Source organism: Ceraceosorus guamensis, assembly GCF_003144195.1.
Source record: "Ceraceosorus guamensis strain MCA 4658 unplaced genomic scaffold IE81scaffold_63, whole genome shotgun sequence".
NCBI classification, from domain to species: Eukaryota; Fungi; Basidiomycota; class Exobasidiomycetes; order Ceraceosorales; family Ceraceosoraceae; genus Ceraceosorus; species Ceraceosorus guamensis.
Genome location: NW_020290058.1, coordinates 61,529 through 83,533, shown reverse-complemented (window position 1 = coordinate 83,533; position 22,005 = coordinate 61,529). Strand labels below are relative to the sequence as shown.

Sequence of the window (22,005 nt, the reverse complement as noted above, 5' to 3'; positions counted from 1 at the left end):
CTCACGGCCAGCGACCAAAGTGCTGAGTCGCTGCAGCGTGCGCGGCGCATGCAGCAGCAGCAGCAGCAGCAGCAGCCATTGCTGATTGTAGATCCAGCGAATTATGCAAGAACTGCGTGCGCTGAGCAAAGAAGCGCATCGTGCACCCATCAGCCCGGATCTCAAGACACAGCCCTGACGCCTCAACATGTATACCAGCGATGCTGAGCCACGGTCTGCATGCATGCATAGCATTTCGAAATTGAATTCACATTCGTGATTCAAGTTGTGGCGCAAGTCAAGAGTCGAGCCCCGTCATCACCTGCGTGCTGTCTGTTCGAACTCGACTCTTGACTCAAGGACTGTCATCAAGCCTTGGTGCCACGTACATATGCACGAGGTGATGCATGCGGGTCCAGCAGCGAGCCATCTACGGCGGTGTGCGTGCGATGATGGCCGCATCGCATCTCTTCGGCCTACGTGTGCGAAGCTATCACGTGATGTCTGAGCAGTGGACTGTGGACTTTCACTCGTGACTGCTTTCACTACTCTCAAGACTTTCGAGCCTTTTCCTCGACCCCGAGAGCCCTGGCATGCAGTCACGAGTTGCGCGCCGCGCAAAGAGATCCTTGCGAAAAGCGTAAGTCCGTGACGTTGAAGTTGGCCGATGAGGCTTGCTGAGACTTGACAATCACCGGCAAACAATCAATATCGACGAATAGCAGCGTAGCTCTGGAGCAGCTGTACAAAACACTCGACCTCGTCACTCTCCCACGCACAGCCACTGTCCTGGAAGCTTGCGAAAGAGCGGTGTGCAGGTGAGACGAATCAACCGCCTCAACCTTCTCTCACGCTCTTCCTGTCACGAGCCCCACTGCCGCTGCCACTGCCGCCATCAATCATAGCCTTGCTCTTCTCAGCGTCTTGTCTCCGATTGGCAGCTCTGGCTCAAGATGAGTGCTTCTGCGGGGACGTCAGCCTCTGCAGCTCTGGTGCGCATGTCTGGCGTACGAACAGCCCGCTCCTCCTCTGCTGCCAGACCTTCCTCTTCGTATCGTCTTTGCGCCTTCAGCACGTCATCAAAATCCAGCAACGTGTCTCCCAACTCGCCAGAGAATACCGCCAGCGCTGCAGAAGAGGCCTCCCTTCGAACGTCAAGCGTCAATACCACCGCTTCTGGTCCCGATGAATCGAAGGTGCAATCCAGCCTACCGAAAGGCAAGGGAAAGATTTCTGCCGCCCTGCTCCTCGCAAGATCTCCAGTAATCCTTCGCCAGCCATCGCCGCTCGAGTCCGCCTACTTTCAATACAATCAAAAGCTCTCCGCAGCACTCGAACAACCTTTTGTAAAGGACTTTTACTTCAAAAAAGGATCTGCTGCAGAACAAAAGTTCGAGGCTGACCAAGCAGAACGCAGGCAAATACTCTCAGGCCAAAAGACGTCATCGCGCGCTGATTTGGAAAACGACACTGCACCGGTACAAGTTGGTGGAACAGAGGCCGAAGCGGAGCTGTACACCACCCAGCCCAGGCGGACGAAAGCGGATGTCGAGGGTGTCACAGCTACCCTGGACAGAAGGTTGGAGCGCACGCTGTATCTCGTCCTCAAGGAGGGATCTAGCTGGAGGCTACCCTCAAAGCTGCTGGATGATGGCGAGAGTCTTCATGCGGTGAGTGTCAGATGGCTAGATAGTGATCCAGCAGTCTCTTACACCCTGACGGCCCGTGCAGGCTGCTCCCAAGCCTGTGCACGCAGCTTTAGGCAAAAATCTGGACATGTGGCTTGCTTCCCACTTGCCCGTCGCGGTGTTGCCCAGCGACACTCCCGCGACCATCGACGACGATGCTGTGAGTGCCGATGCTTTACAAACGCGCCAGACCAATCCTTTTGTTGACACAGAGCAATCATATCCAGACGTACATTCTGCGAGCTCAGCTGATCGCGGGTGCCGCCTCGCCAAAGACGAATACTTCAGGTTACGCCTGGCTGACACGCGAGGAGATGCAGAATGCCCTGTCGCCAAGCCAAGGCGCAAACAAAGATGATGTGTCACACTGGCAAGGAATCCAGGATCTGCTCAACGAGTAATGTCCCATGCATAATTTGTCAAATCCGCGCACTTTCGAATGTCGGATTTGTCAGAGACGTGCTTTGCGTGCACGCTGAAGCAGCGGTGTGACAAAAGCCGTGAGGAATACAATGAAATGAAATTCGAATGAGCTAGGTGTCCAGTGGGAATGCAGCAAGTCTATGGGGCGTCAAACAGTGGTCCAGCTTTCCCCACAGCCACAGGCGTCCGTTACATTGGGATTATTGAAGACAAATTTGGCGGATAGTCTATCCTCTTGCCAATCCATCTCGGAACCGATGATGCTGCGCGACGATGAGTCAACCTGTGTCAGCGATGCGACAGCGAAGAGCATTGTCCCGCAATTCTCACCTGAACAAGGCTTTTGAATCGACGAGGACCTCAACGCCGTCTTGCTTCACCCGCTCATCAAATCGACCTGCTTCTTCAGGCTTGACGTATTCCAGGTGATAGCTCATGCCAGCGCAGCCCTTGTTACGGACCCCGATTCTGATCAGGCGCGGCCCTTGAGACCCGTGAAGCAGCGACTGCAGTCGCTCAACGGCGGTTGGAGTCTACGCAACAAATTGCGCAATCAGCTCACCAGTGTTCTCAAATCAAAGAAAACTTTGGAACTCACCAGAGAAATTGCTGCCTTCTGAGCTTTTAGCTGAGTGCCTTTGCGAGGCGCCGCCTTCATCTTCGACGGTGTCGCCGTCTCGCCAGATGCTGGCTCTATCGGAACCGAAGCAGCAGGTCCCTCCGCTTGCACCGATTGCGGCTGAGACGAAGAGGAGGCTTGTTGTGATCTAGGCGCAGAAGGAGAGCTAGGGCTGAGGGACGAGCAAGCTGTACCTTCCGCTTGCCTCGCCATTGTGCCCGCTTTCGAAGCAGCATCTTCGGGAGAGATCTCGCGCTCGGGAGTTGGTCCAGGCGAGGTCTCAAAAGCAGAGACGGAAGGTTGGGGGACGCTTGCGGATTCCGGCGCTGGGGCTGTGACGGTGGCACCCCTGCCGGTGTGCATGTCTCCACTTCCAGCTTGGCGACTCTGGCGCTGCACGGCCATTCGCGCTCGGTGAGCGGTCACGTCCGCATCAGTGCGGTTCAGCTGCGCTGCTTCCCCTCCGTGAACATGAGCTTGATCAGGTGAAGCGCTTTGGGCAAAGGATGGTGGCAAGGAGGATCGGCTGGTCTCGCGCCCGGAGTACCGATATGCAGCGTGTTCTGGTACTGTCCCCCTTGGGATCGTAGCATGCATGTGGCGTGTGGGAGCGGAACGGCGCACCGCAGGTTGACAGCACGCTGATGTTGTCGGGGCCACCCACCAGGAGCAGCCGACGCTCAGTAGCGGATTCATCGGCCTGGAAGCAAGACGTGACATCGTAGTGGCGGTCAAGGTTGGCGATGTGCGGCAAGCGCAATCAGGGCAGCAGTATCCGACACGATTCCAGCGGCGGTGATTTATGACGGGTGATTAGCTAACGTTTCCGGGGAGGATGATGGTTGGGAAGGGCTGAGAGCATCAGTCCACCCGTCAAGGCACAAACAGGTCCGTCCGTTGAAGTCGCGATGTACACCAACGCGCAGCGCGGAATTTGCGTGCGGCGGCGATACGCCTGCGCCGGCTTTGTGGCCGATCGCAAGGCGCATTGCGTCCGCACAGCGGTGGACAGCCAACCACGTGCAGGCAACAGTACAGGGGCGTCGCGTTGGTCGAAGTCACGAGTGTCTGAAGCACGAATCACCACTCATGAATTGTGAACTTGCTGCCACCTCTCTACTACTCGCTTACGCAAACCCAATGTGTATCTCGTGAATTTTGTTTGTCGCCTGCATGAAGATCGTCGGTCTTGGGGCTGAATGAAGGGATTCTGGCGTCTTTGAAGTCTAGTCAACTCAGATTTGCGTGCCGAGGGATCTGGACAATACAAATGGCAGGCAAAATCGACAATTTGAAGCTCATCTTTGATGGGGTCATGGAGGCATCTGCGAAGGCAGAGAACGTTCACTGCAACTCAAGGGGCTCAGCTTCCCCCCGAGTCCACCACCCACACCCTCTGGCTTGGTGATAAAGATGAGATTGGACGCGCCCATCAAGCTTCTGTGGACTGCGAGGAAGGGAAAAGCGAAGCAGATGCTCACGCCTTCGACATCGTTGCCGCACCACTTGCCTGAGGGCTGCTCCCTCAATTACTTTTACCACCCAGGCGACACCTTCCCACAAATGGGTGTTATGGCGCTGGTCTTGCAACACTGCATTTTTGCTGCCACACGTCAATGAAGGAATCAGTGTCCGAGCGTTACTCATGTATCGATAGCGCCTTCATCATCTACCCACTTCTTCGTGAACTTTGAATGACGAATGTGATCTTGTGCGCCCATAGACCAAGCGGCAGACTAGAGATCAATGAGTGGTACACTTGACTTCTTGAAGCGAATGCGCGTCGTGCTCGAATGCTCGAGTCACGAGTCATGCAGCCTCCGGAAAGGCTTTGCATCTTGATGGGAGTGGGTCAGAAGACCGGTGCAAGACACCGATTCCGTGCCATACACACGCGTCAGATAACTCTTCTCTAGGAACACGGTATAGATGAATGCCGTGAATTGATGAGCGGACTGCATCGCTGATCAAGTGGTAAGCTGACACGTCACAACAGTCACAGGGAGGGCAGACCGGCGAACCCGCAGAGACGACTTCCAGTTATCTTACCCGCCGTAAATTTGGCTTCCAACAAGGACAACTCCCAGCCATGGACCACCGAGCGCTTGAGTAGCACACACATTGGTCGCATCATCAAGTCTTCAAAACAGGTCAGATTTCAGCGGAACCCACACATGCACTTGCCAAACGTGGGATGGTCTTCCTGTAACGGACAGCCGATCTGGCTTTCTGGCCGGCTTGCACATGCTGTTCCAACGATACCAAGCTAGTGGAAGGACCGCAGGTGCTTGAAGCACGCACTGGTGCCCGTTCAGTCAACGTAAAAATGGAGCGGGACACGATTTCTGACCGTGTTGCTGTCTTATTGCTGACTGTCTCAAAGGCATCAAGTCTTTTGTCTGGAAACCCGACACGAGCTCAAGACAGGGTCTTCGATGTCAAGGCAGATAGGGCCTCGAAGGCATCAAGCTCTCCGCCAATTCTCGATGCTGAAGCTAGATGCACTCCTCTGAGACTCATACCGAACAGTCACGCATCAATTGGAGAGACCCCTAACAGCTGGCCTTCCTTGACTGCATCTTGGTCCTGGAGTGTCGCCGTCCAAACACTCTCCTCGGCTTGGATCCTTTGGGGGCAGTGTGTCGTCTTTCAAATCAGCAGATCTAACGATCTCAAGATTGAAGCTGACAAGCTCATCGCATGAGCGGCAGAGCAGATGTCCCGACACATCCGACAGCAACGGAAGGCGTGGGCCAATAACAAGCTCCAAATGCGACCAAGGATAGTCGCCAGCTGACGTCACGTTGGAGCGCTCTGCTACAGGGAACCATTCAGCTAATTGACTAGTCATGCTCTGCACCTCTCTCGGCTATTGTACGGACATTGCTTGGATATCCTAGAACTCGCTAGCTGTCGTGAATACGCTATTTTGCATCACAACGAAATCCCAACTGATAGCAAGCCTGTGTGAGCCAAGGACCAAAGCAGAGAGCAGAAGATCGAAGATGAGCTTTGGCGGTAAGGGTCTCGTTCCACGAGACAGCCTTGCATTCTTGACAGGAGTATCCGACCTGACGACATGCCCGTCTATATTGGCAAGACCATACTTCCTCCCACAGAGTTGGGGTACTTCACCCTCAAATGATGTCAGTCAGTGGTCCTAGGCACTGTGCAGCTTAATCACGCGATACCTCTGCGCTTCTTCCCTGTTAGCAAATCACGTATGTGCTCCTGAGAGTAGCTACTCACCACATGTGCAGTCACGCGAGCACACAGACAAGCCCTCTCTTGACTACAGTCATCACGTTCATGAAATAACAAGGTTCGTCTCTGACTTGTGGCAACTGGTCGAAAAGCATCTCGACTTCACTGCCGGAGAAAGTGTGTCATCTGATAAAGTGGTGCCAGCAACTTCACATCGATAAACTTGTACACACAAGAACATCAGATTCATATTTATTCTCAGGGCTCAGATCAGCTTTCTGCAGAGGATGATGAGTTTCCGTCTGGTCTCACTGGTGCGTTGACAACTTGTCCGTCTGTAATTTTGCTCTTTTGCTGCATGCTCTTGTTTCCACAAATGCATGGAAATCCATCATTGGACCCACTGACAAGCACTTGATCGATCGGAGCAGATTGACATCGATGCCTTAGATCGAGTACAAGACCTCGAGCTAGACTTCCTTCGCTTGCAACTGCAGTGGTCTCGTTGTTACCCATTATGTAATGAATCCAAAATTTGCTAGAAGCAGAGATCCGCCTTCACGTGGTGGAACCCCCGGTTAGTCATGGGAACAAAGAAACGAGAAATGTCCCGTCCAATTTTGAAAGATACATCATCTCGCGTCAATCTTCTTTGACCTCTTACAGCAGACACGACCGTCAAGCCTCCTGCCCCGGTATCTACCACAGCGTTGCATTGGATTTCAAAGCACCTCTCATTTAGCTACTATTTCTTCGCAAATCTTGTGAGAAGACGGCACAGCCGCGTGACTCATGTATATGGTAGCGTATGTTTTATAGCTCTCATGTAGAGAATCAACATGGTGCGGTTTTTGCTCTGCTTACGGGGTCAGAGGGACTATCTGTTTTTTGAGCGCCAAGTGGACTTCGTGCCTCTGGGTGCATGACACTTCTTCGAGCCACGCAAACGTGTGGTATTCAGCTCTACTCGCTCTACCTCATACGCTGCGGAAAGATTCTGGTGCATGTTCCACCTTACTATACACACCTCGCACAGCAGGAGCTTTGATGTGCCGGATTTTCCAGTAAATCTCTCACGTCGCTGGATTCATGTAGCAGCGGAACAAATCCGTAGCAGAGAGAGCTATCCCGAGCACGTACGTCGGTTTTCTTGGGAGATAACTCCAGCCCGCTTCGCTGAGACTCCACAGCCAGATGGGCAGACAACTGCCCAGGTAAGCCTTATTAGGTCGAGGGCGCAGGTTTGGTCTGTAAACCATCCTTGTGCCCTGTGAATATCATCTTGCTTGAAAGACTCTTTCACGAAGACTGCTGGCTTGCGAATGAGAATCTGCGTACGTCTCATCTGAACCAAATTGGACCATGCGAACTTTTTGAGCCATTTCCCGTACTCCACATTGATGAAATTAGCTGTTGTGCAGAAAATTGGCATGAATCGTGAGAAGCGGGCTTCTAGATCTTTCTCGACTTGGATTTTCTGATCACGAACCAGAAGAGGGCCTTCCGCACATGTTTGATGGGGCTGATTTGCGTTTTTCTTGTCCGCGTCTATCGAGAGGTTCATGCCTTCTGCATTGACGCCACTGCACAAAATAGCTTGCTCGGTGTCCAGGTAGAGTCCGGACCCTATTTCAATTTGTGTGTTTCGCGTCAGTGCACGCGACCTTCGACAATGAATCACCTGGCCTCGGTGTGGTGTGACTCAGGTATGGAGATCTCCGAAGCTACTCGGCCGCAGTTGTGGCTAGTCACTTGGATGCCAGAAGCACCGCACGACAACTCTATGAACAGACTACACCCAGGCAGCTCCACAGACGGCCATCGATCAGCTTTTGGTGCGAAAACTTGCAGAGGCATCGACGTCAACAACATCGCAGCGAGTAGTACTCGAGTGATTTGCTGAAAAAAATGACAAACACATTGTCAAAGCCACCTAATATATGGATTATGTGCCGTATGAATTTGTTGAGCAGCGTGCCCTTGAGCAAAATCTTTTTGGGCGTTTTTAATCTTTGACGTATTCTGGCAAAATTTAAGGGCTTGGTGGCGTCGGACATGTCTACAGAAGTTGAAAATCCTTAACTTGAAATAAGGTCGAGGAACTTGAGGCCTCTTCACGAGAAAAGAGGGGAGAAGAAAATGCATGGACACGTTGTTGGCCTGGTCAGTTGCTGCTAGCTCAACAACAAGCTCAGATCAAGAATTTTTGGACGCGTCATTCAAGACCAAACCCACTTCCACATCTCCCATGAAAGCTTGCGAATCTTTTATCCCTTTCAATTATCACGACAATGCTCCCAAATGACTTGCTGCACGTTGCAGCTCACTTACTTCACGCTCAGGCAATCGCTCAGCTCATTCGACAAATGAATGAAAAGCTGGTGTCGTCCCCTTCGTCATTGTAGCAGACGATTCTGTTGTGCACACTCACTGCTGCCCAATCTTGCAAGAACTCTCCGCAAGATACTACAATCCCACACGAGCTCTGTATAGCGTCCGACATGGCAAGAAAAGTGTGAGACGGGCTGTAATTTTGGTAGAGTAGTGAGCGCAACGTCGAAGCAAACAAGGCATGCCTTGAGTTATTGCACCGATCCATGGCTTGTTGCAGCGATACCGTACGCACCCAGTACATCATGACAGATGGCGTAAGAAAGCATGCGTCGTACGTGCTGATGAGTCTGGGTGGGGCTGAGCGGGCGTATCCTTTTCTCGAGACACGAAAGCTCAGAAGCCTGAGGCGACTCGATTTAGCACTCCTGCTTTTGAGATGACACAATTTGACGCGAGTGTGTTTTGAGAATCTGTGCGAACTATTGCAGACGACCTGGCTGTCTACTCTTAGCTGCGTGCATATAGGTTGCAAAGTCAGGAAAAGCCGTGTTCAAAGGAACCCAAGGTCAAAGGGTGCGATGTTTGACTTGCGTCACTCACCAATCTGGTCCGAGCGCGATTGATCTCTGAGGAATGCAAGCTGATCAGAGAGGGAGAATGGAGCAACGACCGTTGGACTTGTAGCATCCAGAGTATGTGACGCGTGTCAGAGTGCGCAAAAGGTGGTTGGGCTGGTAAATGATACAGTGCTTTGGCCAGCAACTAGTCTGGTCACAAATACCAGCAAACAGCGTCACTCCTGTTGTCACGCGCCTCGAACATTGATCTAGGACCATACTTCATTCTTGCCGTTGGGTATGTTCACGCGCAGTCTGCCTCGAAGGCCTGAGTACCGCGGGACATCTCTTGTAACGCGTGACTCAGGGATGTCGCCCGCTACCCAGTCCTTTTTGTTGGCGTGCTCGAGCGTCAGGGCAAGGCACAGACACTCGGCCACAATAAGCAGTTGTGCTAACATCACATCATCAAGCGGCAGGTATGAAGCGCGGCGGGTTGGAAAAAAGCAAGAACCTGTCCGCAGCTTTGTACGAGCAAAATGGTGTCCGAAGACTTCTACCAGCAGGTGAGCCGCCCTTCATCCTGGTGGGCTTTGAGAGATTCGCCGCCATTATGGTATTATGCCCTCCGGATGTCTTGGCAGTAGTCTCCAGCGCTGTATGATGGTGGAATTGTCCGCTCTCGATGAATAAAGATGCGCTGTCTTCTTTGAGTAAGACGACTTCGCGGATCCTTCTGGTACAGTGATTAAAGTGCCAATGCTTAAGCAAAAGATGAAATCGAAGACTTTACAGAATGACTTCGGCGTATTGGTATGACCTACAGCGGCTGAAGCGGGTGGACAAAGAGACCCAAGCTCAAGCCAGCTGGTCGGCCGGTCGAATTCTCTTTGGGTCTGACGACCTCAACTCTTCTGAAGATAAGGTGATGATGCCAGTGCTCTTCTAAGCGCGCATGGAAGGACCTGAAGACAAGTGCTTGCGGCCAAGAAGGAGGGTGAGACCATTGTGCAGCCGCAAAAAGCAACGTGTAGACGGTAAATCTCCTCCTCCACAGTCGCCTGCAGCATCACTTGCCCAGCTTCCGCTTGACTCAGCTCGGGTGCCTCCGGCTTGCTTTGTCAATCGCGTGGGAAAAGATTGCGCTTTCCATCGTTGTACAAGCCAACACCGTTGCCCAAGCCATCATGGTCGCCACTCGATGCGAGGTGTTCTCTAGCCAGGGCTGTGGGTCAGCACAAAGCAGACGTCGATGACCAGCTTTACACCGGTCACCAAGAGACCTACGCGGAGCAAACTCACCTCATGATCATCGGGACACCTACGTCAAGTGTCTCTGTCCAGATGCAGCTTCAACACAGTGAGACATTGTCTCGAAGTGTAAAGGACCTTCTTGGGTCTATGGGTTGTCCAACTTACAAGTGATACATACAGAGTCTAGAGGCTTCGGAATTCACGGACGCACAGGTACGTAGAACTATGACGGTCGCCTCCCACGCGAAGTGCGGCAGCCTCCATGATGTGATGCTCCGTCGCCAAGATGCTGCTGGGTTGAGGTGACGGACTCTCAGGGCGCCCGAACGGGCTGTCTGTTATCATCGGCGGCTTTGACACTTCACAGCTGCTAGTCACCTAATTGCACTGCACAGTCACTTACATCCTCAAGATCAAGCGCTGACGCTTCTTGTGTTTGTTGTACAGCGATCTTTGAGACCATGTACGGATCGACGGTTTCTGACCGCTCTAGAAGCTGCTGTTGAAAATCGAGTGCCAAGTGCTGGCACAGTCCTGGGTCAATTCTCAGTGACAGAAGTCGGGCGCAACAAGCTGCCTTGAGCTGTGGGTTTAGGTTCAAGATAGCGTGTTCCCTGTCACTGAGTCGCGCTTTTTTTCGGAAGCACAGTCCAAATCGGTGTCGACTCGTCAATCGAACGTTCGAGGCGGGTGGACGATTTCTACAGCTCAGACAGGGTGGCAGCCAGAGGCGTGACTCCGTTCTGATTGAGATCGCCCTGAAAGGGAGCCAGCAGCTATCACAGCATCGTTGGCGCAAGGCTTGAATTGAGGCTCGCATTCGGCCAGCACACGTCGTCATTGCCTGCACGCGAAAGTTAGCAGACTCGGACCTTGATATGGTCTTCATCTTCGGCGCGCCGGTCTTCTGCGCTTGCGATCGATCAATCATGCTGTCAGGCAGCATTAGCCGGGATGCCCGCGATGGACGTATCCGCAAGGAGACCGTAGAGACCCACCCTCTGCCAATTGAAGCCTTTAGATCGCGTCAACGCGCTCGAAAAGATGGATATGAGCTCGGAAGCAAGCGCCGAGCCCCTCCTGTAGAACATTCAGACTTGCCCTTGACTCCTCGGCGAACAGTCCGACGAGCGCTAGCTCGAATCGTCGCTCTTTCACGGGCTTCGGCATCCACGCGACTGCTATCGCCCCGCCCAGAGTGGCTGGCATTCTCCTACCAGAAGCAATTACGGCGGGCTTCGAGCGGACCTCATCTTTCCTTGCATGCAAAGCATGGCATCTCGAGCTGATTTCCGACTCTCTCATTCGGAAAGGGGCTAAGGCTAGTTGGCGCATATTCCATCTCACGATTCGTCATGTTTCTACCATTGCGGCCTAATCATGATTGTGATGGGTGCAAAGAATCGCAGCAGTATCTTTCGAGGACCTCGCTTTCGCATCAGACTTTCTTCTCCGTCGTTGCGGCGACAGCGGAGCCGCTCGATGCGGCCACGCCTGGCACTTGCCCCTCGGCCTTCTTCTCCTTGCCTCCGAGATAGAAGTACTGCATGGAGGATAAACGTCATTGTTGAGGTACATGTTGCACCATCGTGCTGTGCCCGATGGGGCAACTCACATTGACAAACCGCCCACCTTGGGTCATCTGAGCGGCAGCGTTTGTGCCGTGACAGGCGAAGAGGAGGTAATTCCTTGGTTGCACCCGCCAAGCAAATCGCATAAAAACCAGACTGCATGAGAGGAGGTAGCGATGAAAGGCAAACCAGGGTGAGGGTGAGCAAAGGCATGTTGCATTGATGCGACGTCTGCGGCGTCTAAAGTAGTCCTCCACCTGGACTGTGACACGAAGGGAGGCTCACGAGTAGCAGGCCAGCGCGCCCGTCATGGTACCCGAAATGACCTCCTCGTCCTTTTTGAGGTCCAACAGAGCTGCGATCGGCAAGCCCCAGTTGGCGGCTGGACCCCAAAAGTGCGTCGACTGCGAGAGGCAAGAGGCGAATGGCGAATGGCGAATGGCGAGAATGTCAGATCTGGATGCGATAGCAGTAGCAATGGCAATAGCGATGCGCGAGCAATCGCTGCGTGTCGATATCGATGATGAGCTCTGATTGATGCACTTACAAGGAAGTATTCCCGACCAGCTGGTGACTTGATCCAGTGATAGAAGGTGGACGCCATCGTGACGGATGCTGATGCTGATGCTGGTGCTAATGCTGGTGCTAATGCTGTTGCTGTTGCTGCTGCTGCGATGTGCGTGAATGCGCTTGCGTCGTGCTGCCTATCGCTCAGGCGTCGCTCGAGATGAGAGTGCAATGGAGACAACGCCAGCCCTCGCGTCACGGTATTTGAACAAGGCTCTTGTGCTGTCGAACCAGTCTGTTTGGAGGAATTCTGCTTGTGCGCGGCCAGTCGTCGCCCTAGTGCACCGAATTCCAACTCAAATCGTGAATATCACTGAATTCTGATTGACGAGCGGGGTCGCAAAGCACGTGAGCGCTGGTGACCTGTCTGGAGAGGTGACAGAACACCATGAAGGGTAGTTGAGAGGCCAGACTCACGACTGCTGCCTAACTCACGACTATTCAGATTGCACATTCGATGGACAACACGCACAGCTTCTCGTCTTACCCGACACGTTCATGATGATCCCATGCTGTGTGCCCGCGTACCCATTAAACGGTACACAGCAGGTGTATGGGCCGCGGCGATCCCACGCCTGCCCTTCTGCGCGGGCCCTTAATTTTTCACGTGACTCTACTTTCCAGAGTCAAAGTCGTGAATTTTGAGTCACGAGTCAAGAGTGATTCGAGTCAGAAGCTAGTCGTGCGGTGTGAGGTCAAGTCACTCTGCTTCGCTTCACTTGACTCTCTCATCCTCCCCCTTTCCAATCTTGTACCGCTTTGTTGCCGATCAGCATGACACCGCCAGTGTCTGGACCCTTGGGCCGCATCAAGGCCGTCCTATTCGACATGGATGGCCTGCTCATCGACTCAGAGGGCGTGAGTCTCAGCTAATGTCATGTTTGATGGTTAGAGGCAGCAGAAGACTATAGCGCATTGCAACCCTTGGCCAACATCATCCATCTCCGCTCTCCTTCGACACAAAAATTACAGATCTACACAAAGGTTGTCAACGAAGTGCTTGCCCCTTATGGCAAGGAGCAGACATGGGAGATCAAGAGCCGCATCATGGGCACACCTGAGCGGAGGGCAACGGGTGCGCGCCGCTTCGATTGCTGCACCTTGTAGTATAAGCCTGCGCTCACGACAGATCCACCTTGCCCCGTGCAGAGATTCTGCTCAGCGCGCTCTGGCCCGACGCCGACGACGCCAGCAAGATTGGCAAAGATTGCCCATTCACCATCGAAAACTTCCTCGAAGGCAGGAACGCATCGTTGGAGGTCGAGTTCGCCAAGGTGCAACCACTTCCAGGAGCTGTGCGATTGGTCGCGCACCTCGCCAAGCACAATGTGCCCATCTGCGTAGCAACAGGCAGCAAGCGCAAAAATTGCGAGTCCTTCATGGCGGCACAGCGTCACCCGCGCGACTGACGCTGACTCAGCGCCTACCATCTCGCTTGTTCCCACCCAGTCGATCTCAAGTCGGCCCACAATCACGCGCTCTTTGCCCCCTTCCGAGGCCGAGTCATTTGTGGCGATGATCCTAGGCTGCAAAGAGGCAAGCCCACCCCCGATGTCTTCCTCTTGGCCGCGCGCGAGGGACTGCAGGAGCCCTCGATTGCCAAGGAAATACGCTTGTGGGGCGCAGAGAACGACGCAGCGGGTCTCACGGGAGGAGAGGGCGAAATTCTCGTTTTTGAAGACGCGAAAGTGAGTATGATTTCGTGCAGCCCGCCCAACAAGGCCGAATTGGACTAATTTCTGTTGTGCTTTCCGTCTCAGCCTGGTGTGCAAGCAGGAAAGGCAGCGGGCATGAAAGTGGTTTGGGTTCCCGATCCTAATGTGAGCAAGTTCTGAGAGCTTTGCGAAAATTCTGAATGGATGGCCACTGTCGCCCTGATAGGACGGTCGCTCACGCATGTCTTCTCTTCTCACAGCTCCGAGCGTTGCTGTCAAAGGAGAACGAGGATCTAAAAGCGGACCAGATCTTGGAAAGCTTGGAAGACTTCGAGCCAGAAGCTTGGGGTCTACCACCGTTCTGATGCCGGATTCTGACCAGCAGCATGAGCTCAAAATATACTCTATTGAATCAATCACTGTGTTCAACATCAAACCTGCGATCGGTTCTTCGACTGATGGAGCTCGACTGGGTGTCGTGGAGCCATGGCACTCGAGAGCGTGGTAGCCGCCCAAGAGTATACTGGACGTATCCATGCGCATTGTTCGCCAGTCTGATCACGCACATGAACAAATCTACATGCCCGCTAGATGACCGAAAGGCCAGCTTCAAAACTGCAAGATTTCGCTCGATTCGAGCTGCTCAAGCTCGCCGGAATGATCGACCACTGCAGCAGATCGGGAGAGGTTAGGATGGGGCTCGACATTGGAGCCAAGCATGTTCTCCTCAGCGGCCGCACACTTACCTCGCCGTCTTTCTCTCCTTCTCCGCCTGCTCGGGCTTTGCGCGGTTCAGGATCTTGAGGAATTCCGCGACACGATGCCTCATACGGCTATGCATGTAAGCTTTGCTGCATTTGACTGTCAACGTGGCATGTCGGCGAGTTTATCAAAGTTGCTGTCAGTGCCCTGAATCTGCGGCACCATACTGGAGCAAGTAAACTCACTGTGGTAGTGGAGGTAGTCGCGAAAGAGCTGAATGTGGGAGATTGTTGTGAAAGTAACATCGGGGTTCTGGAAGTGGCGTGGGAAGAGCACTACGACACACACACAAGCTTCTAGTCAGCTCTAACCGGCTGCACACCACTTTCCTTCCGAGCCCTTACCAAAGGTGACGTAGCCCACGCTCTCGCTCCTGTTAAGTCCGCGGATGCTCCGAATCTCCAAGGGAGGTTCCCTGTTTGAGTAGAGTACCTGCGGCGCATTTTGAATCGAGGGCTGCCTTCGTGCGTCCACAAATTCCTAAAGGGTGTGCTGCGAGATGAGCAGACGCAGGCATGAAGGGTGATTTGTCGAGGTTGCACTCACCTGCAAGAAGACTTTCCCAAAGATCCTGTCCGTCTCATCTTTGAAAGTCGTGCTGAACACGACAGTCACGCGATCATTCCCGGGCACGATGTATATGGCCTCATCGTCGCGGTAGTTGATGCTCATGATCTCTCCGGCGCCTTGAGGTGGTGCAGAGTGCGAGCCTTCTTGTGCAGACGCAGAAGCAGCAAGCGATTCCGCCAGGGACTTTTGTATTTCGAAGGCGCGCTCGAAGGGCGCGGCCATAATGTTGCGCTTCAAGAGCGACAGCTTATGGACCAAAGCTTGTCTGGAAGCTGCGAATTTGGCACAGAAGACGTATCGTTAGCACAGGAGCGCACACTTGACCTACAGGCAAGCCTCCCCTTTCCGAACGGCCCAGCGTGCTACTGCCTCCATCCCTGCGGTGTCGCAGCATCCACGGCGTGCCTCGCCGAGGTCAAGCTGCCACGTAGCGTACGGACTGCCCTCACCCTGATCAGCTGGAATCTTTGCATAGTCGAGCTCTAGAGTGACGCTGTACTCGTTTTCAGATTGCGCCCTGAGAAAAGCTCCATACTCTCGCCGGAGCACCTCGATAGCGCCCAACGCTTCGAGCTCCCTCCAGCATCGAAGATCTATGCTGAGCGTGATGGGACCAGTTTTGGAGCCCTCGAGGTGATAAGAGACGCCATCAAAGTCTGTGAATGTCTGGTCTACGGCCGATGGCCTGCGCTCGGAAGCAGAAGGAAGGGATGCATGGTGATGGGACTTGGTCAGCATGGATACCAAGACGCAGCGATGGCACAGTGGTGCGCGCTCCCACACGCGCGCGCTCAACGACTCACTCTGCAAAGCATGCTGTGAGCAACTCGCGGATAATGACATTCTCGGATTCCAAAAGGATCATTTTGGCCGCTGCTACTCGGCGCGAGCTGTGCGAAGTTGGAGATACTGGAAGCGCAGAGTGAGCTGACTAGAGCCAAAATGCGCGGGCAGTGAAGAGAGCGGCTACAGCGTCGCACTGTAAGCTCAGTTGAAGACCGGCGGGCGAGCGAGCTGCGCAAGGCAAGGCAAGGCAAGGCGAGCCGAGCCGAGCACAAGAGAAGAGTGGTGGGCTTGTCGGGGCTGCTTCTGAGGATGGATGTGGAGCGTAGCGAGGGCGAATGAGGTGCTGTGAAGCGAAGATGAGTTAGAGCTTGAGATGAAGTCGTAAGTCAGAAGGGGTGAGCGTGTGGGTGAGTGAGTGTTGCTGTATATGCACGGCGATTCGTGATTCATCCATCCATCCATCCACCACACCATGTGCGCCGTGAACGTGAGTCACGAGTGCGCATGCATGTATGGTACGGTACAGCACAATCGTCAATCTTCCTCGACCCATTCATTCACTGTGACTGATTCACTCACTCACTTTTCACTCACTCACTTTTCACTCACTCACTTCAATCTTGTGATCCACCCACCCATCTCACACCGCACACCTCAATCGTCGACGCTTCATCAGCAGCAGCATATGGACACAGCCGACCGGTCAGCTGCGATGCGTAACCGTAACCAAGTCACCCGCCATACGGAGCACGCTCCGCTCCACACACGCACAAGCACAAGCACAAGCAACGCAGCATCCATGCACAACGCCGCCCGCACGAGCTGGCCTTCCTGCTGGCTAGCTGCACGACTGCACGGCTAGCTGGCTGGCTGGCTGGCTGGCTGGCCCCGCTCAGCATGCACGGGCATCTCCATCACGATCACGATCACGATCACGCGCACAGCCCATCCACGTGGCCGCCCAATGAGTGCCTGGCTGGCGTGAACGCTGCTGCATGCGCACAACACATGCACATACATCACATCACTTGCGACTCGTGACCGCACATATGTACCGTAGATGTGCGATGTGCGATGTGCGATGTGCGAATCGTGAATGTGGACCACTCGTGACTACAGAGAGTCACGAGTTCAATCTTGAATTGCTTTGTCGTCAAGCACGAGTAGACGGGAGCAGACGCGTACGCGCATGTTTCGTCTTCATCACATCGTCGTCGTCGGCGTTGTCGTCATCATCATCATTACCAACGCATCCCATCGCGAGCTACAACAGCACAGATTCTGCGACTCCCCCAATCCGTCATCGCCAAATCACCCCGTCGCTCCGCTCGTGCTTCTACTTTTCCGGAACTCGTAATTGCAGGCCTCCTTCATAGCCCGATCCACACCTCTCTATTTGGCTGCCTGCGAGGTCTGCCTTCTTCTCGCGACTCGGCGCGATCTGGCTTGCTGGTAGCGCTTAGGCCTTGTCCTGCGGTCCCTCAATCGCCTCCGCAGCCATTTGCTTGATCATCTGCTCTCGTTCGCAACGCGACCTTTTCTCTCTTACGATGACGTCATCTTCGCCCCCTCACATTGTGCGCGGCCCGAAAAACGAGGGTCAGCCAGGCGTATCAGGGCAGGCACTGGCATGTCCGCCTTCGCCTCCACCAGCAAAAAGCGCTGGGCCGAGAGATGCAGATACCAAGGATGAGGAGGCGGAAAGGGTAGTCGAGCAGGGGGAGGAGGAGGAGGATAATAATAATAATAATGGTGATGATGATGCTGATGACGATGACGATGACGATGATGGCCCAAGAGCTGGAGAGGATGCGGGAGCTGCAAGCGGCGAGAGCAAGAAGCGACCAGCAGCCGAGGAGCAGCAGGAGCGCGCTTCCAAGTCGAACGTCAAGAGGTCGATCGAGCAAGGTGAGACAAAGCATTGCAGGCTTTGCATATCAGCTCTTCTGCTTGATATGGTGTCAATCGGTCGCCTACCTCCACCCTGCTGACTCGGTCTGCGCTCATGGACTCTATCGTAGACGAGAAGGAGAAGCTGAGGCGCAAACGCGATCGAGAAGGCAGTCTCGAACCCACCACTAGTGCCGCTTCTACCGCAAAAGAGGGCAGCCAGATTGTGAGTCCACATCTATGCTGAGCGAAGTCACCTTGTAGGGGGATGCAGCAGGGCAATCCTGCAAGGTCTCGCACCTCGGGCGGCCCAGAAATATTCGCTCCGCGAATCGCCTTGTTCACCCCTTCTGGCCAGAGCCCATCTGACCACCCTCCTTTGTACGCCCGCTACTCCGCAGCCTATCTCCACCGATGCGTTGCCTGCCAAGAAGAACAGAGTAGCCGCGAAACAGCCAAAAGAAGACCAAGCCTCACCCGCGCTCAAATCTCAAAGAATAGACCCATTAGATCCAGACCCGAACAGCGACCCCTCCAGCGGCGCACCCGACGCGGAAGATGTGACTACAGTTGAGGGGGAAAAGGTCGGGCAGATCAGACAACGGGTTCGCGATCTTGATTGGAAAGGATCAGGAGACGGCGGAGCTTCAGAGGCTGCTGCTTCTGAAGCCGGCGTTGGAGATGCCAAATCGCTAGCACCTCTTTCGCCAGAAACAACTGTCGCTTCTCCGTCTCGTACTCAACCATCATTCAGCTCCTTCGCCAAGCCAAGCTCTGGCTTCGGTGCTACTGTCTCCTCATCCTCGCCTGGCGGCACTCCTGCCGCTGCCTCTCCGAGTGTGGTCACTCCAACGCGCACGCAACCTACCTTTTCCTCCTTCTCCAAGGGCGACTCGCCTTTCTCGAGTAGTTCAGCTAGCATTGCGGGACCCAGCTGGCTGGCTGGCTCGGGCTCATCCGCTAGCTCCAAGAAGGCTGCCACTTCGCAATCTGGCGGTGGCATTCGCCCCTCCAATCTTGGCTCCCTTGTCGCGGACGACAACGGCTCCCTGACTTCTGCCGGCACGTACGCATCACAGCCACTAGCTTCTGGTAGCACGGTGCGAGCTCATCCTTCTACGTCCAACAATGGCTCTAGCTCTGGCCAAAAGCAGGCCCTGGGCTTCGGGGCTTTCAAGAGCGCAAACCCCTTCGCTGCCAAGCCAACAGTGACCAGCTCGAGCAGCTCTTCCGCAGCGCCTAGCCCCGCCGCAGCCTCCGAAAACGACAATGCCGTTTCTGCAGAGCCGGCAGACGAGAGTGCTGCAAAGGAAAGGCATGCCTCTGCATCTGCAGCTCCTGCGAGGGAAACTTCGAGTGGACCAAGTGTCAAGCCACTGGATGAGGCCGACCGTGAGTGGCTTCTAGATTCAGTGTTCTTCGCGGCTCAGCACCCACGGCTCCTCACACCTTTGTGCAATCACTCAGTAATGACGGGCGAAGAGGAGGAGAATGTGCTGGTGTCTGCACGTGCGAAGCTCTATGTGCTCGGAGACGACCATCAGTCATGGAAAGAGAAGGGTACAGGCACACTCAGATGCAACATTCCACGTCGCAAGAGCCCCCTTGAGCTCGCACGAACGGGCGGCAGTTCGCAGTCTAGCAAGCGAGGTGGCAGATTGGGTGAGTCCATCGTACTTGCCTGCGTTGAGTGTCCGTCTCCTGAGATTGTCTAGCTCTTCTTCTCAGTCATGAGGACCGAAGGCATTTTACGCCTGATACTCAACGTGAACCTGTTCCCCTCGATGAGGCTCGAGCTGATATCTGATCGCTTTCTGCGCTTCGTTGCCTTTGAGGCTGCAACTGCTGATGCACCTCAATCCAAATTGAAGCCCACGCACTATGGGTTGCGCTTCGGAAGCGCAGCGGCTGCTAGTAACTTCGTAGATGTCGTGGATTCGTTGCTGAGAGAGATGCAAAAGCGTCAAAACAGCAGCAAGATTGTCGAGGAAGCCTAACTGTCACCTTGCCAGTTTTCGCCCGCTCAAACAACGGGACACTCGAGAGCGGCCACGCGTAGGTGCATGAAGCCTCATGCTAGCGTCATAGCATCATGCCATCTCGAATGCAATGGTCTGTAATGCTCTTTGCGAGTGCGGACATCAAGATCGATGCAGCGGCGCGATAAGCGAACCAGCTCGCTGATTGGATGTGTGACTCATGGATTGCGAAGGATACGGTCACGTAGGCAAGAAGCTCGCATTCTGCTTCAGCTGTGCTTCGTGACTCAAGATCATAAAGTGCAGCCCTGTCGCGCGCAGAGGAGGTGGGTGGCAGCACACGAGACAATCACGAAGGGAGCATGGCGAAATCAGCGTGGCCCGCTCCTGTCGCTTCTGGTGATATGCATCCTCGCTACATACCGCCTAGGATTGCCAAAGCGACGCAGCCTGCTGAGAACACCAGCCAAATGAAAGCCCAGCCTGCAGTGTGATGGTTGCGGATCAGCAAAGTCTAGCTTTTGGAGACAGCGCCTGGGGCAAACCGGGCAAACACGTCTTATGCTGCAATGTTGCAGCTCAAGACATGACTTGGGTCAGACTCACCGTGTGCGCTGGGAAGACACAATCTGGCGTAAAGCATCGCGTCGGAATCGTTTGCCTTTCGAAAGACGAAGCTGGAGTGGCAAGTCGAAGCGAGTATGAGCTGGCAAGGGGCCAACGTAGTGTGCAAGCATCGCTCACTCGTCGACGCAATCCCACACCACGTAAAAAGCGCTGAGTACGCCCATAAAGAGGATGTAGAACCTCAGGGGCGAAGCGTGGTCGACTGCGGTGGAGGTTGTGGGGCCGGGTCAAAAACCCATTGAACTCTTTCTTTTCGCAGCATCGTGGGGCGAACAAAGAGCCACAGACTCACTAAACCAAAGACCGATGGACAGACCAACGATGATTGCTATCCTGATGCGCGCCCTAGAGACGAGTGGGCCGCCACGTCGCACGGAGCCACTTTCAGTGCGCTAGAGACACCGACGATTGCTGGCTGCCCACTGCCAGAGCCATGCAGAAGCATGCATCACTGCACGCACCACGCACCATGTCAGCCCGAACCAAGCGACGGGAATCCAAATGGCCACGGTGGCCAGATATGCAATCTTGCTGGCTCTGATGTCGAAAGAGCAAAAGATCAGCGCTGCGCCAAAAAGAGTGCTACCAAAATAGCCTGCAGCGAGCGTCAACACCGGGTTGCCGCCAGTCATTCCTGTGGTGCAAGAACACGTAAGAAGTGACTTGGCCTTGCGTGAGCCCTACTACCCACGCACCGGATATGGCGCCTCTTTCGGGGTCGATGGCAATTGAGTGAACTGTTCCTCCGCTGAGGATGGCCGCTTCGAAGCGAAGCAAGACGTGCGATTAGAGAGTATGTTGCAGTGCCCGACACCGCAGGTCTCTCTGCCTTTTCACTGCACGTTGCAACTTTCAACACTCGGACCCACCCATGACGTGGAACATTTCGTGGGTAAGATTCGCTGCGTGGACATGGCACAGCGTGGCTCGGTGAGTGAGCCAGCCGAGCACTGCAATGGCTATAGCTGCACTTTTGGCGCCATATAAGCTGCGTCTTCTTGGCACTCACCCCACATCTTGAAGGGATACATGAGGATGGCCAAGCCTTTGAGATTGCCGGCGATCAGGATGACTGCGAAGCATATCGGCAACGCCCACATGGTGGTGATCTGCGAGTCGTTGGGGTGCCGGATGGAGCCATACAGTGGATGCGCGGATGTGGACGACCGTGGCGAAAAGAAGACGCTTGATGAGAAGGGTTCACCTGGTGCTGTTGCGATTTGCATTGATGGTGCTGCCGTGGAGAGCATGTCGATGCGGTTACGACACGGGTCATGCGACTGTATGTGTGTCGTTTTTGAATGAGCTGCTGGCTTCGCAGCAAATGTCGAGTGATTGTCAACGAAGTTTGATGATGACACGTAGCGAGATGCTGCGTGCATGCGTGCGCTCCACGCGTTCGCGGATCAGAGGTTTGGTGAGTGCATGGTTGAGTGTGACGTTGGTGTGAGACGAATGCATCAAAGCAATTAATTTGCACGCACGAGCTCCTGTACTCGTGTGATTTTCGAATGGGTCTGGTACGTGCAAGCAGGAACCG

General features: G+C 54.3%; 9 protein-coding genes across 9 annotated transcripts; 4 read left to right on the top strand and 5 right to left on the bottom strand.

Moving 5' to 3' along the window:
* The first annotated feature begins 559 nt into the window (after window positions 1-559).
* Window positions 560-2,192, top strand: IE81DRAFT_325453 (hypothetical protein). The gene is made up of 3 exons (XM_025514512.1): window positions 560-1,649; window positions 1,711-1,827; window positions 1,895-2,192. Exons 1-3 carry the CDS (start codon window positions 933-935, stop codon window positions 2,066-2,068), a joined length of 1,008 nt encoding a protein of 335 aa, XP_025367741.1. The 5' UTR covers window positions 560-932; the 3' UTR covers window positions 2,069-2,192.
* A 46-nt stretch (window positions 2,193-2,238) lies between these two features.
* Window positions 2,239-2,623, bottom strand: IE81DRAFT_293152 (hypothetical protein; the record flags this gene model as incomplete). Its single annotated transcript, XM_025511989.1, has 2 exons — window positions 2,239-2,353; window positions 2,421-2,623. Coding segments are annotated over 2 exons (318 nt in total), but the record flags the coding sequence as incomplete, so codon positions are not given.
* IE81DRAFT_217560 (hypothetical protein) lies at window positions 2,524-3,523 on the bottom strand. The gene has a single exon (XM_025511016.1). It carries the CDS (start codon window positions 3,427-3,429, stop codon window positions 2,644-2,646), a length of 786 nt encoding a protein of 261 aa, XP_025367739.1. The 5' UTR covers window positions 3,430-3,523; the 3' UTR covers window positions 2,524-2,643.
* Window positions 3,524-10,733: 7,210 nt separating this feature from the next.
* On the top strand, window positions 10,734-11,541 carry IE81DRAFT_217548 (hypothetical protein). The gene has a single exon (XM_025511014.1). The coding sequence runs from the start codon at window positions 10,937-10,939 to the stop codon at window positions 11,345-11,347; it is 411 nt and encodes a 136-aa protein (XP_025367738.1). The 5' UTR covers window positions 10,734-10,936; the 3' UTR covers window positions 11,348-11,541.
* Window positions 11,422-12,369, bottom strand: IE81DRAFT_217522 (UPF0041-domain-containing protein). The gene is made up of 4 exons (XM_025511013.1): window positions 12,177-12,369; window positions 11,915-12,033; window positions 11,674-11,785; window positions 11,422-11,601 (listed from the first exon to the last, which is right to left on the bottom strand). Exons 1-4 carry the CDS (start codon window positions 12,231-12,233, stop codon window positions 11,497-11,499), a joined length of 393 nt encoding a protein of 130 aa, XP_025367737.1. The 5' UTR covers window positions 12,234-12,369; the 3' UTR covers window positions 11,422-11,496.
* Window positions 12,370-12,914: 545 nt separating this feature from the next.
* On the top strand, window positions 12,915-14,506 carry IE81DRAFT_325447 (HAD-like protein). The gene is made up of 6 exons (XM_025514511.1): window positions 12,915-13,054; window positions 13,169-13,271; window positions 13,346-13,564; window positions 13,646-13,884; window positions 13,957-14,016; window positions 14,112-14,506. The coding sequence occupies exons 1-6, from the start codon at window positions 12,971-12,973 to the stop codon at window positions 14,214-14,216; spliced, it is 810 nt and encodes a 269-aa protein (XP_025367736.1). The 5' UTR covers window positions 12,915-12,970; the 3' UTR covers window positions 14,217-14,506.
* On the bottom strand, window positions 14,237-16,512 carry IE81DRAFT_325446 (putative ARC35-subunit of the Arp2/3 complex). The gene is made up of 7 exons (XM_025514510.1): window positions 15,987-16,512; window positions 15,633-15,868; window positions 15,160-15,455; window positions 14,958-15,093; window positions 14,799-14,888; window positions 14,598-14,712; window positions 14,237-14,519 (listed from the first exon to the last, which is right to left on the bottom strand). The coding sequence occupies exons 1-7, from the start codon at window positions 16,046-16,048 to the stop codon at window positions 14,495-14,497; spliced, it is 960 nt and encodes a 319-aa protein (XP_025367735.1). The 5' UTR covers window positions 16,049-16,512; the 3' UTR covers window positions 14,237-14,494.
* Window positions 16,513-17,053: 541 nt separating this feature from the next.
* On the top strand, window positions 17,054-20,071 carry IE81DRAFT_325445 (hypothetical protein). Its single transcript, XM_025514509.1, has 5 exons — window positions 17,054-17,877; window positions 17,991-18,085; window positions 18,261-19,251; window positions 19,327-19,521; window positions 19,588-20,071. Exons 1-5 carry the CDS (start codon window positions 17,520-17,522, stop codon window positions 19,854-19,856), a joined length of 1,908 nt encoding a protein of 635 aa, XP_025367734.1. The 5' UTR covers window positions 17,054-17,519; the 3' UTR covers window positions 19,857-20,071.
* Window positions 20,072-20,489: 418 nt separating this feature from the next.
* On the bottom strand, window positions 20,490-21,981 carry IE81DRAFT_325443 (hypothetical protein). Its single transcript, XM_025514508.1, has 5 exons — window positions 21,475-21,981; window positions 21,335-21,367; window positions 21,161-21,226; window positions 20,758-21,099; window positions 20,490-20,667 (listed from the first exon to the last, which is right to left on the bottom strand). The coding sequence occupies exons 1-4, from the start codon at window positions 21,845-21,847 to the stop codon at window positions 20,858-20,860; spliced, it is 714 nt and encodes a 237-aa protein (XP_025367733.1). The 5' UTR covers window positions 21,848-21,981; the 3' UTR covers window positions 20,490-20,667; window positions 20,758-20,857.
* Window positions 21,982-22,005: the final 24 nt, after the last annotated feature.

Excerpts from the sequence above, each read along its gene's own strand:
- IE81DRAFT_325447 (XM_025514511.1), top strand. The coding sequence starts at position 12,971 with ATGACACCGCCAGTGTCTGGACCCTTGGGCCGCATCAAGGCCGTCCTA. Across the intron at positions 13,565-13,645 it reads AGGCAGCAAGCGCAAAAATT|TCGATCTCAAGTCGGCCCAC; the intron begins GCGAGTCCTTCA and ends GTTCCCACCCAG. Across the intron at positions 13,885-13,956 it reads TCGTTTTTGAAGACGCGAAA|CCTGGTGTGCAAGCAGGAAA; the intron begins GTGAGTATGATT and ends TTTCCGTCTCAG.
- IE81DRAFT_325446 (XM_025514510.1), bottom strand. The coding sequence starts at position 16,048 with ATGATCCTTTTGGAATCCGAGAATGTCATTATCCGCGAGTTGCTCACA. Across the intron at positions 15,094-15,159 it reads TTGGGAAAGTCTTCTTGCAG|GAATTTGTGGACGCACGAAG; the intron begins GTGAGTGCAACC and ends CACACCCTTTAG. Across the intron at positions 14,889-14,957 it reads CGTGGGCTACGTCACCTTTG|TGCTCTTCCCACGCCACTTC; the intron begins GTAAGGGCTCGG and ends TGTGTGTCGTAG.
- IE81DRAFT_325443 (XM_025514508.1), bottom strand. The coding sequence starts at position 21,847 with ATGCACGCAGCATCTCGCTACGTGTCATCATCAAACTTCGTTGACAAT. Across the intron at positions 21,227-21,334 it reads CGAAATGTTCCACGTCATGG|CGGCCATCCTCAGCGGAGGA; the intron begins GTGGGTCCGAGT and ends TTCGCTTCGAAG. Across the intron at positions 21,100-21,160 it reads CGAAAGAGGCGCCATATCCG|GAATGACTGGCGGCAACCCG; the intron begins GTGCGTGGGTAG and ends CTTGCACCACAG.
- IE81DRAFT_325453 (XM_025514512.1), top strand. The coding sequence starts at position 933 with ATGAGTGCTTCTGCGGGGACGTCAGCCTCTGCAGCTCTGGTGCGCATG. Across the intron at positions 1,650-1,710 it reads ATGGCGAGAGTCTTCATGCG|GCTGCTCCCAAGCCTGTGCA; the intron begins GTGAGTGTCAGA and ends CGGCCCGTGCAG. Across the intron at positions 1,828-1,894 it reads CGACCATCGACGACGATGCT|ACGTACATTCTGCGAGCTCA; the intron begins GTGAGTGCCGAT and ends AATCATATCCAG.
- IE81DRAFT_217522 (XM_025511013.1), bottom strand. The coding sequence starts at position 12,233 with ATGGCGTCCACCTTCTATCACTGGATCAAGTCACCAGCTGGTCGGGAA. Across the intron at positions 11,786-11,914 it reads GGCGCGCTGGCCTGCTACTC|TCTGGTTTTTATGCGATTTG; the intron begins GTGAGCCTCCCT and ends CCTCTCATGCAG. Across the intron at positions 11,602-11,673 it reads AAGGTGGGCGGTTTGTCAAT|TACTTCTATCTCGGAGGCAA; the intron begins GTGAGTTGCCCC and ends TCCTCCATGCAG.
- IE81DRAFT_325445 (XM_025514509.1), top strand. The coding sequence starts at position 17,520 with ATGACGTCATCTTCGCCCCCTCACATTGTGCGCGGCCCGAAAAACGAG. Across the intron at positions 18,086-18,260 it reads CAAAAGAGGGCAGCCAGATT|CCTATCTCCACCGATGCGTT; the intron begins GTGAGTCCACAT and ends GCTACTCCGCAG. Across the intron at positions 19,522-19,587 it reads CAAGCGAGGTGGCAGATTGG|TCATGAGGACCGAAGGCATT; the intron begins GTGAGTCCATCG and ends TCTTCTTCTCAG.
- IE81DRAFT_217548 (XM_025511014.1), top strand. The coding sequence starts at position 10,937 with ATGGTCTTCATCTTCGGCGCGCCGGTCTTCTGCGCTTGCGATCGATCA.
- IE81DRAFT_217560 (XM_025511016.1), bottom strand. The coding sequence starts at position 3,429 with ATGTCACGTCTTGCTTCCAGGCCGATGAATCCGCTACTGAGCGTCGGC.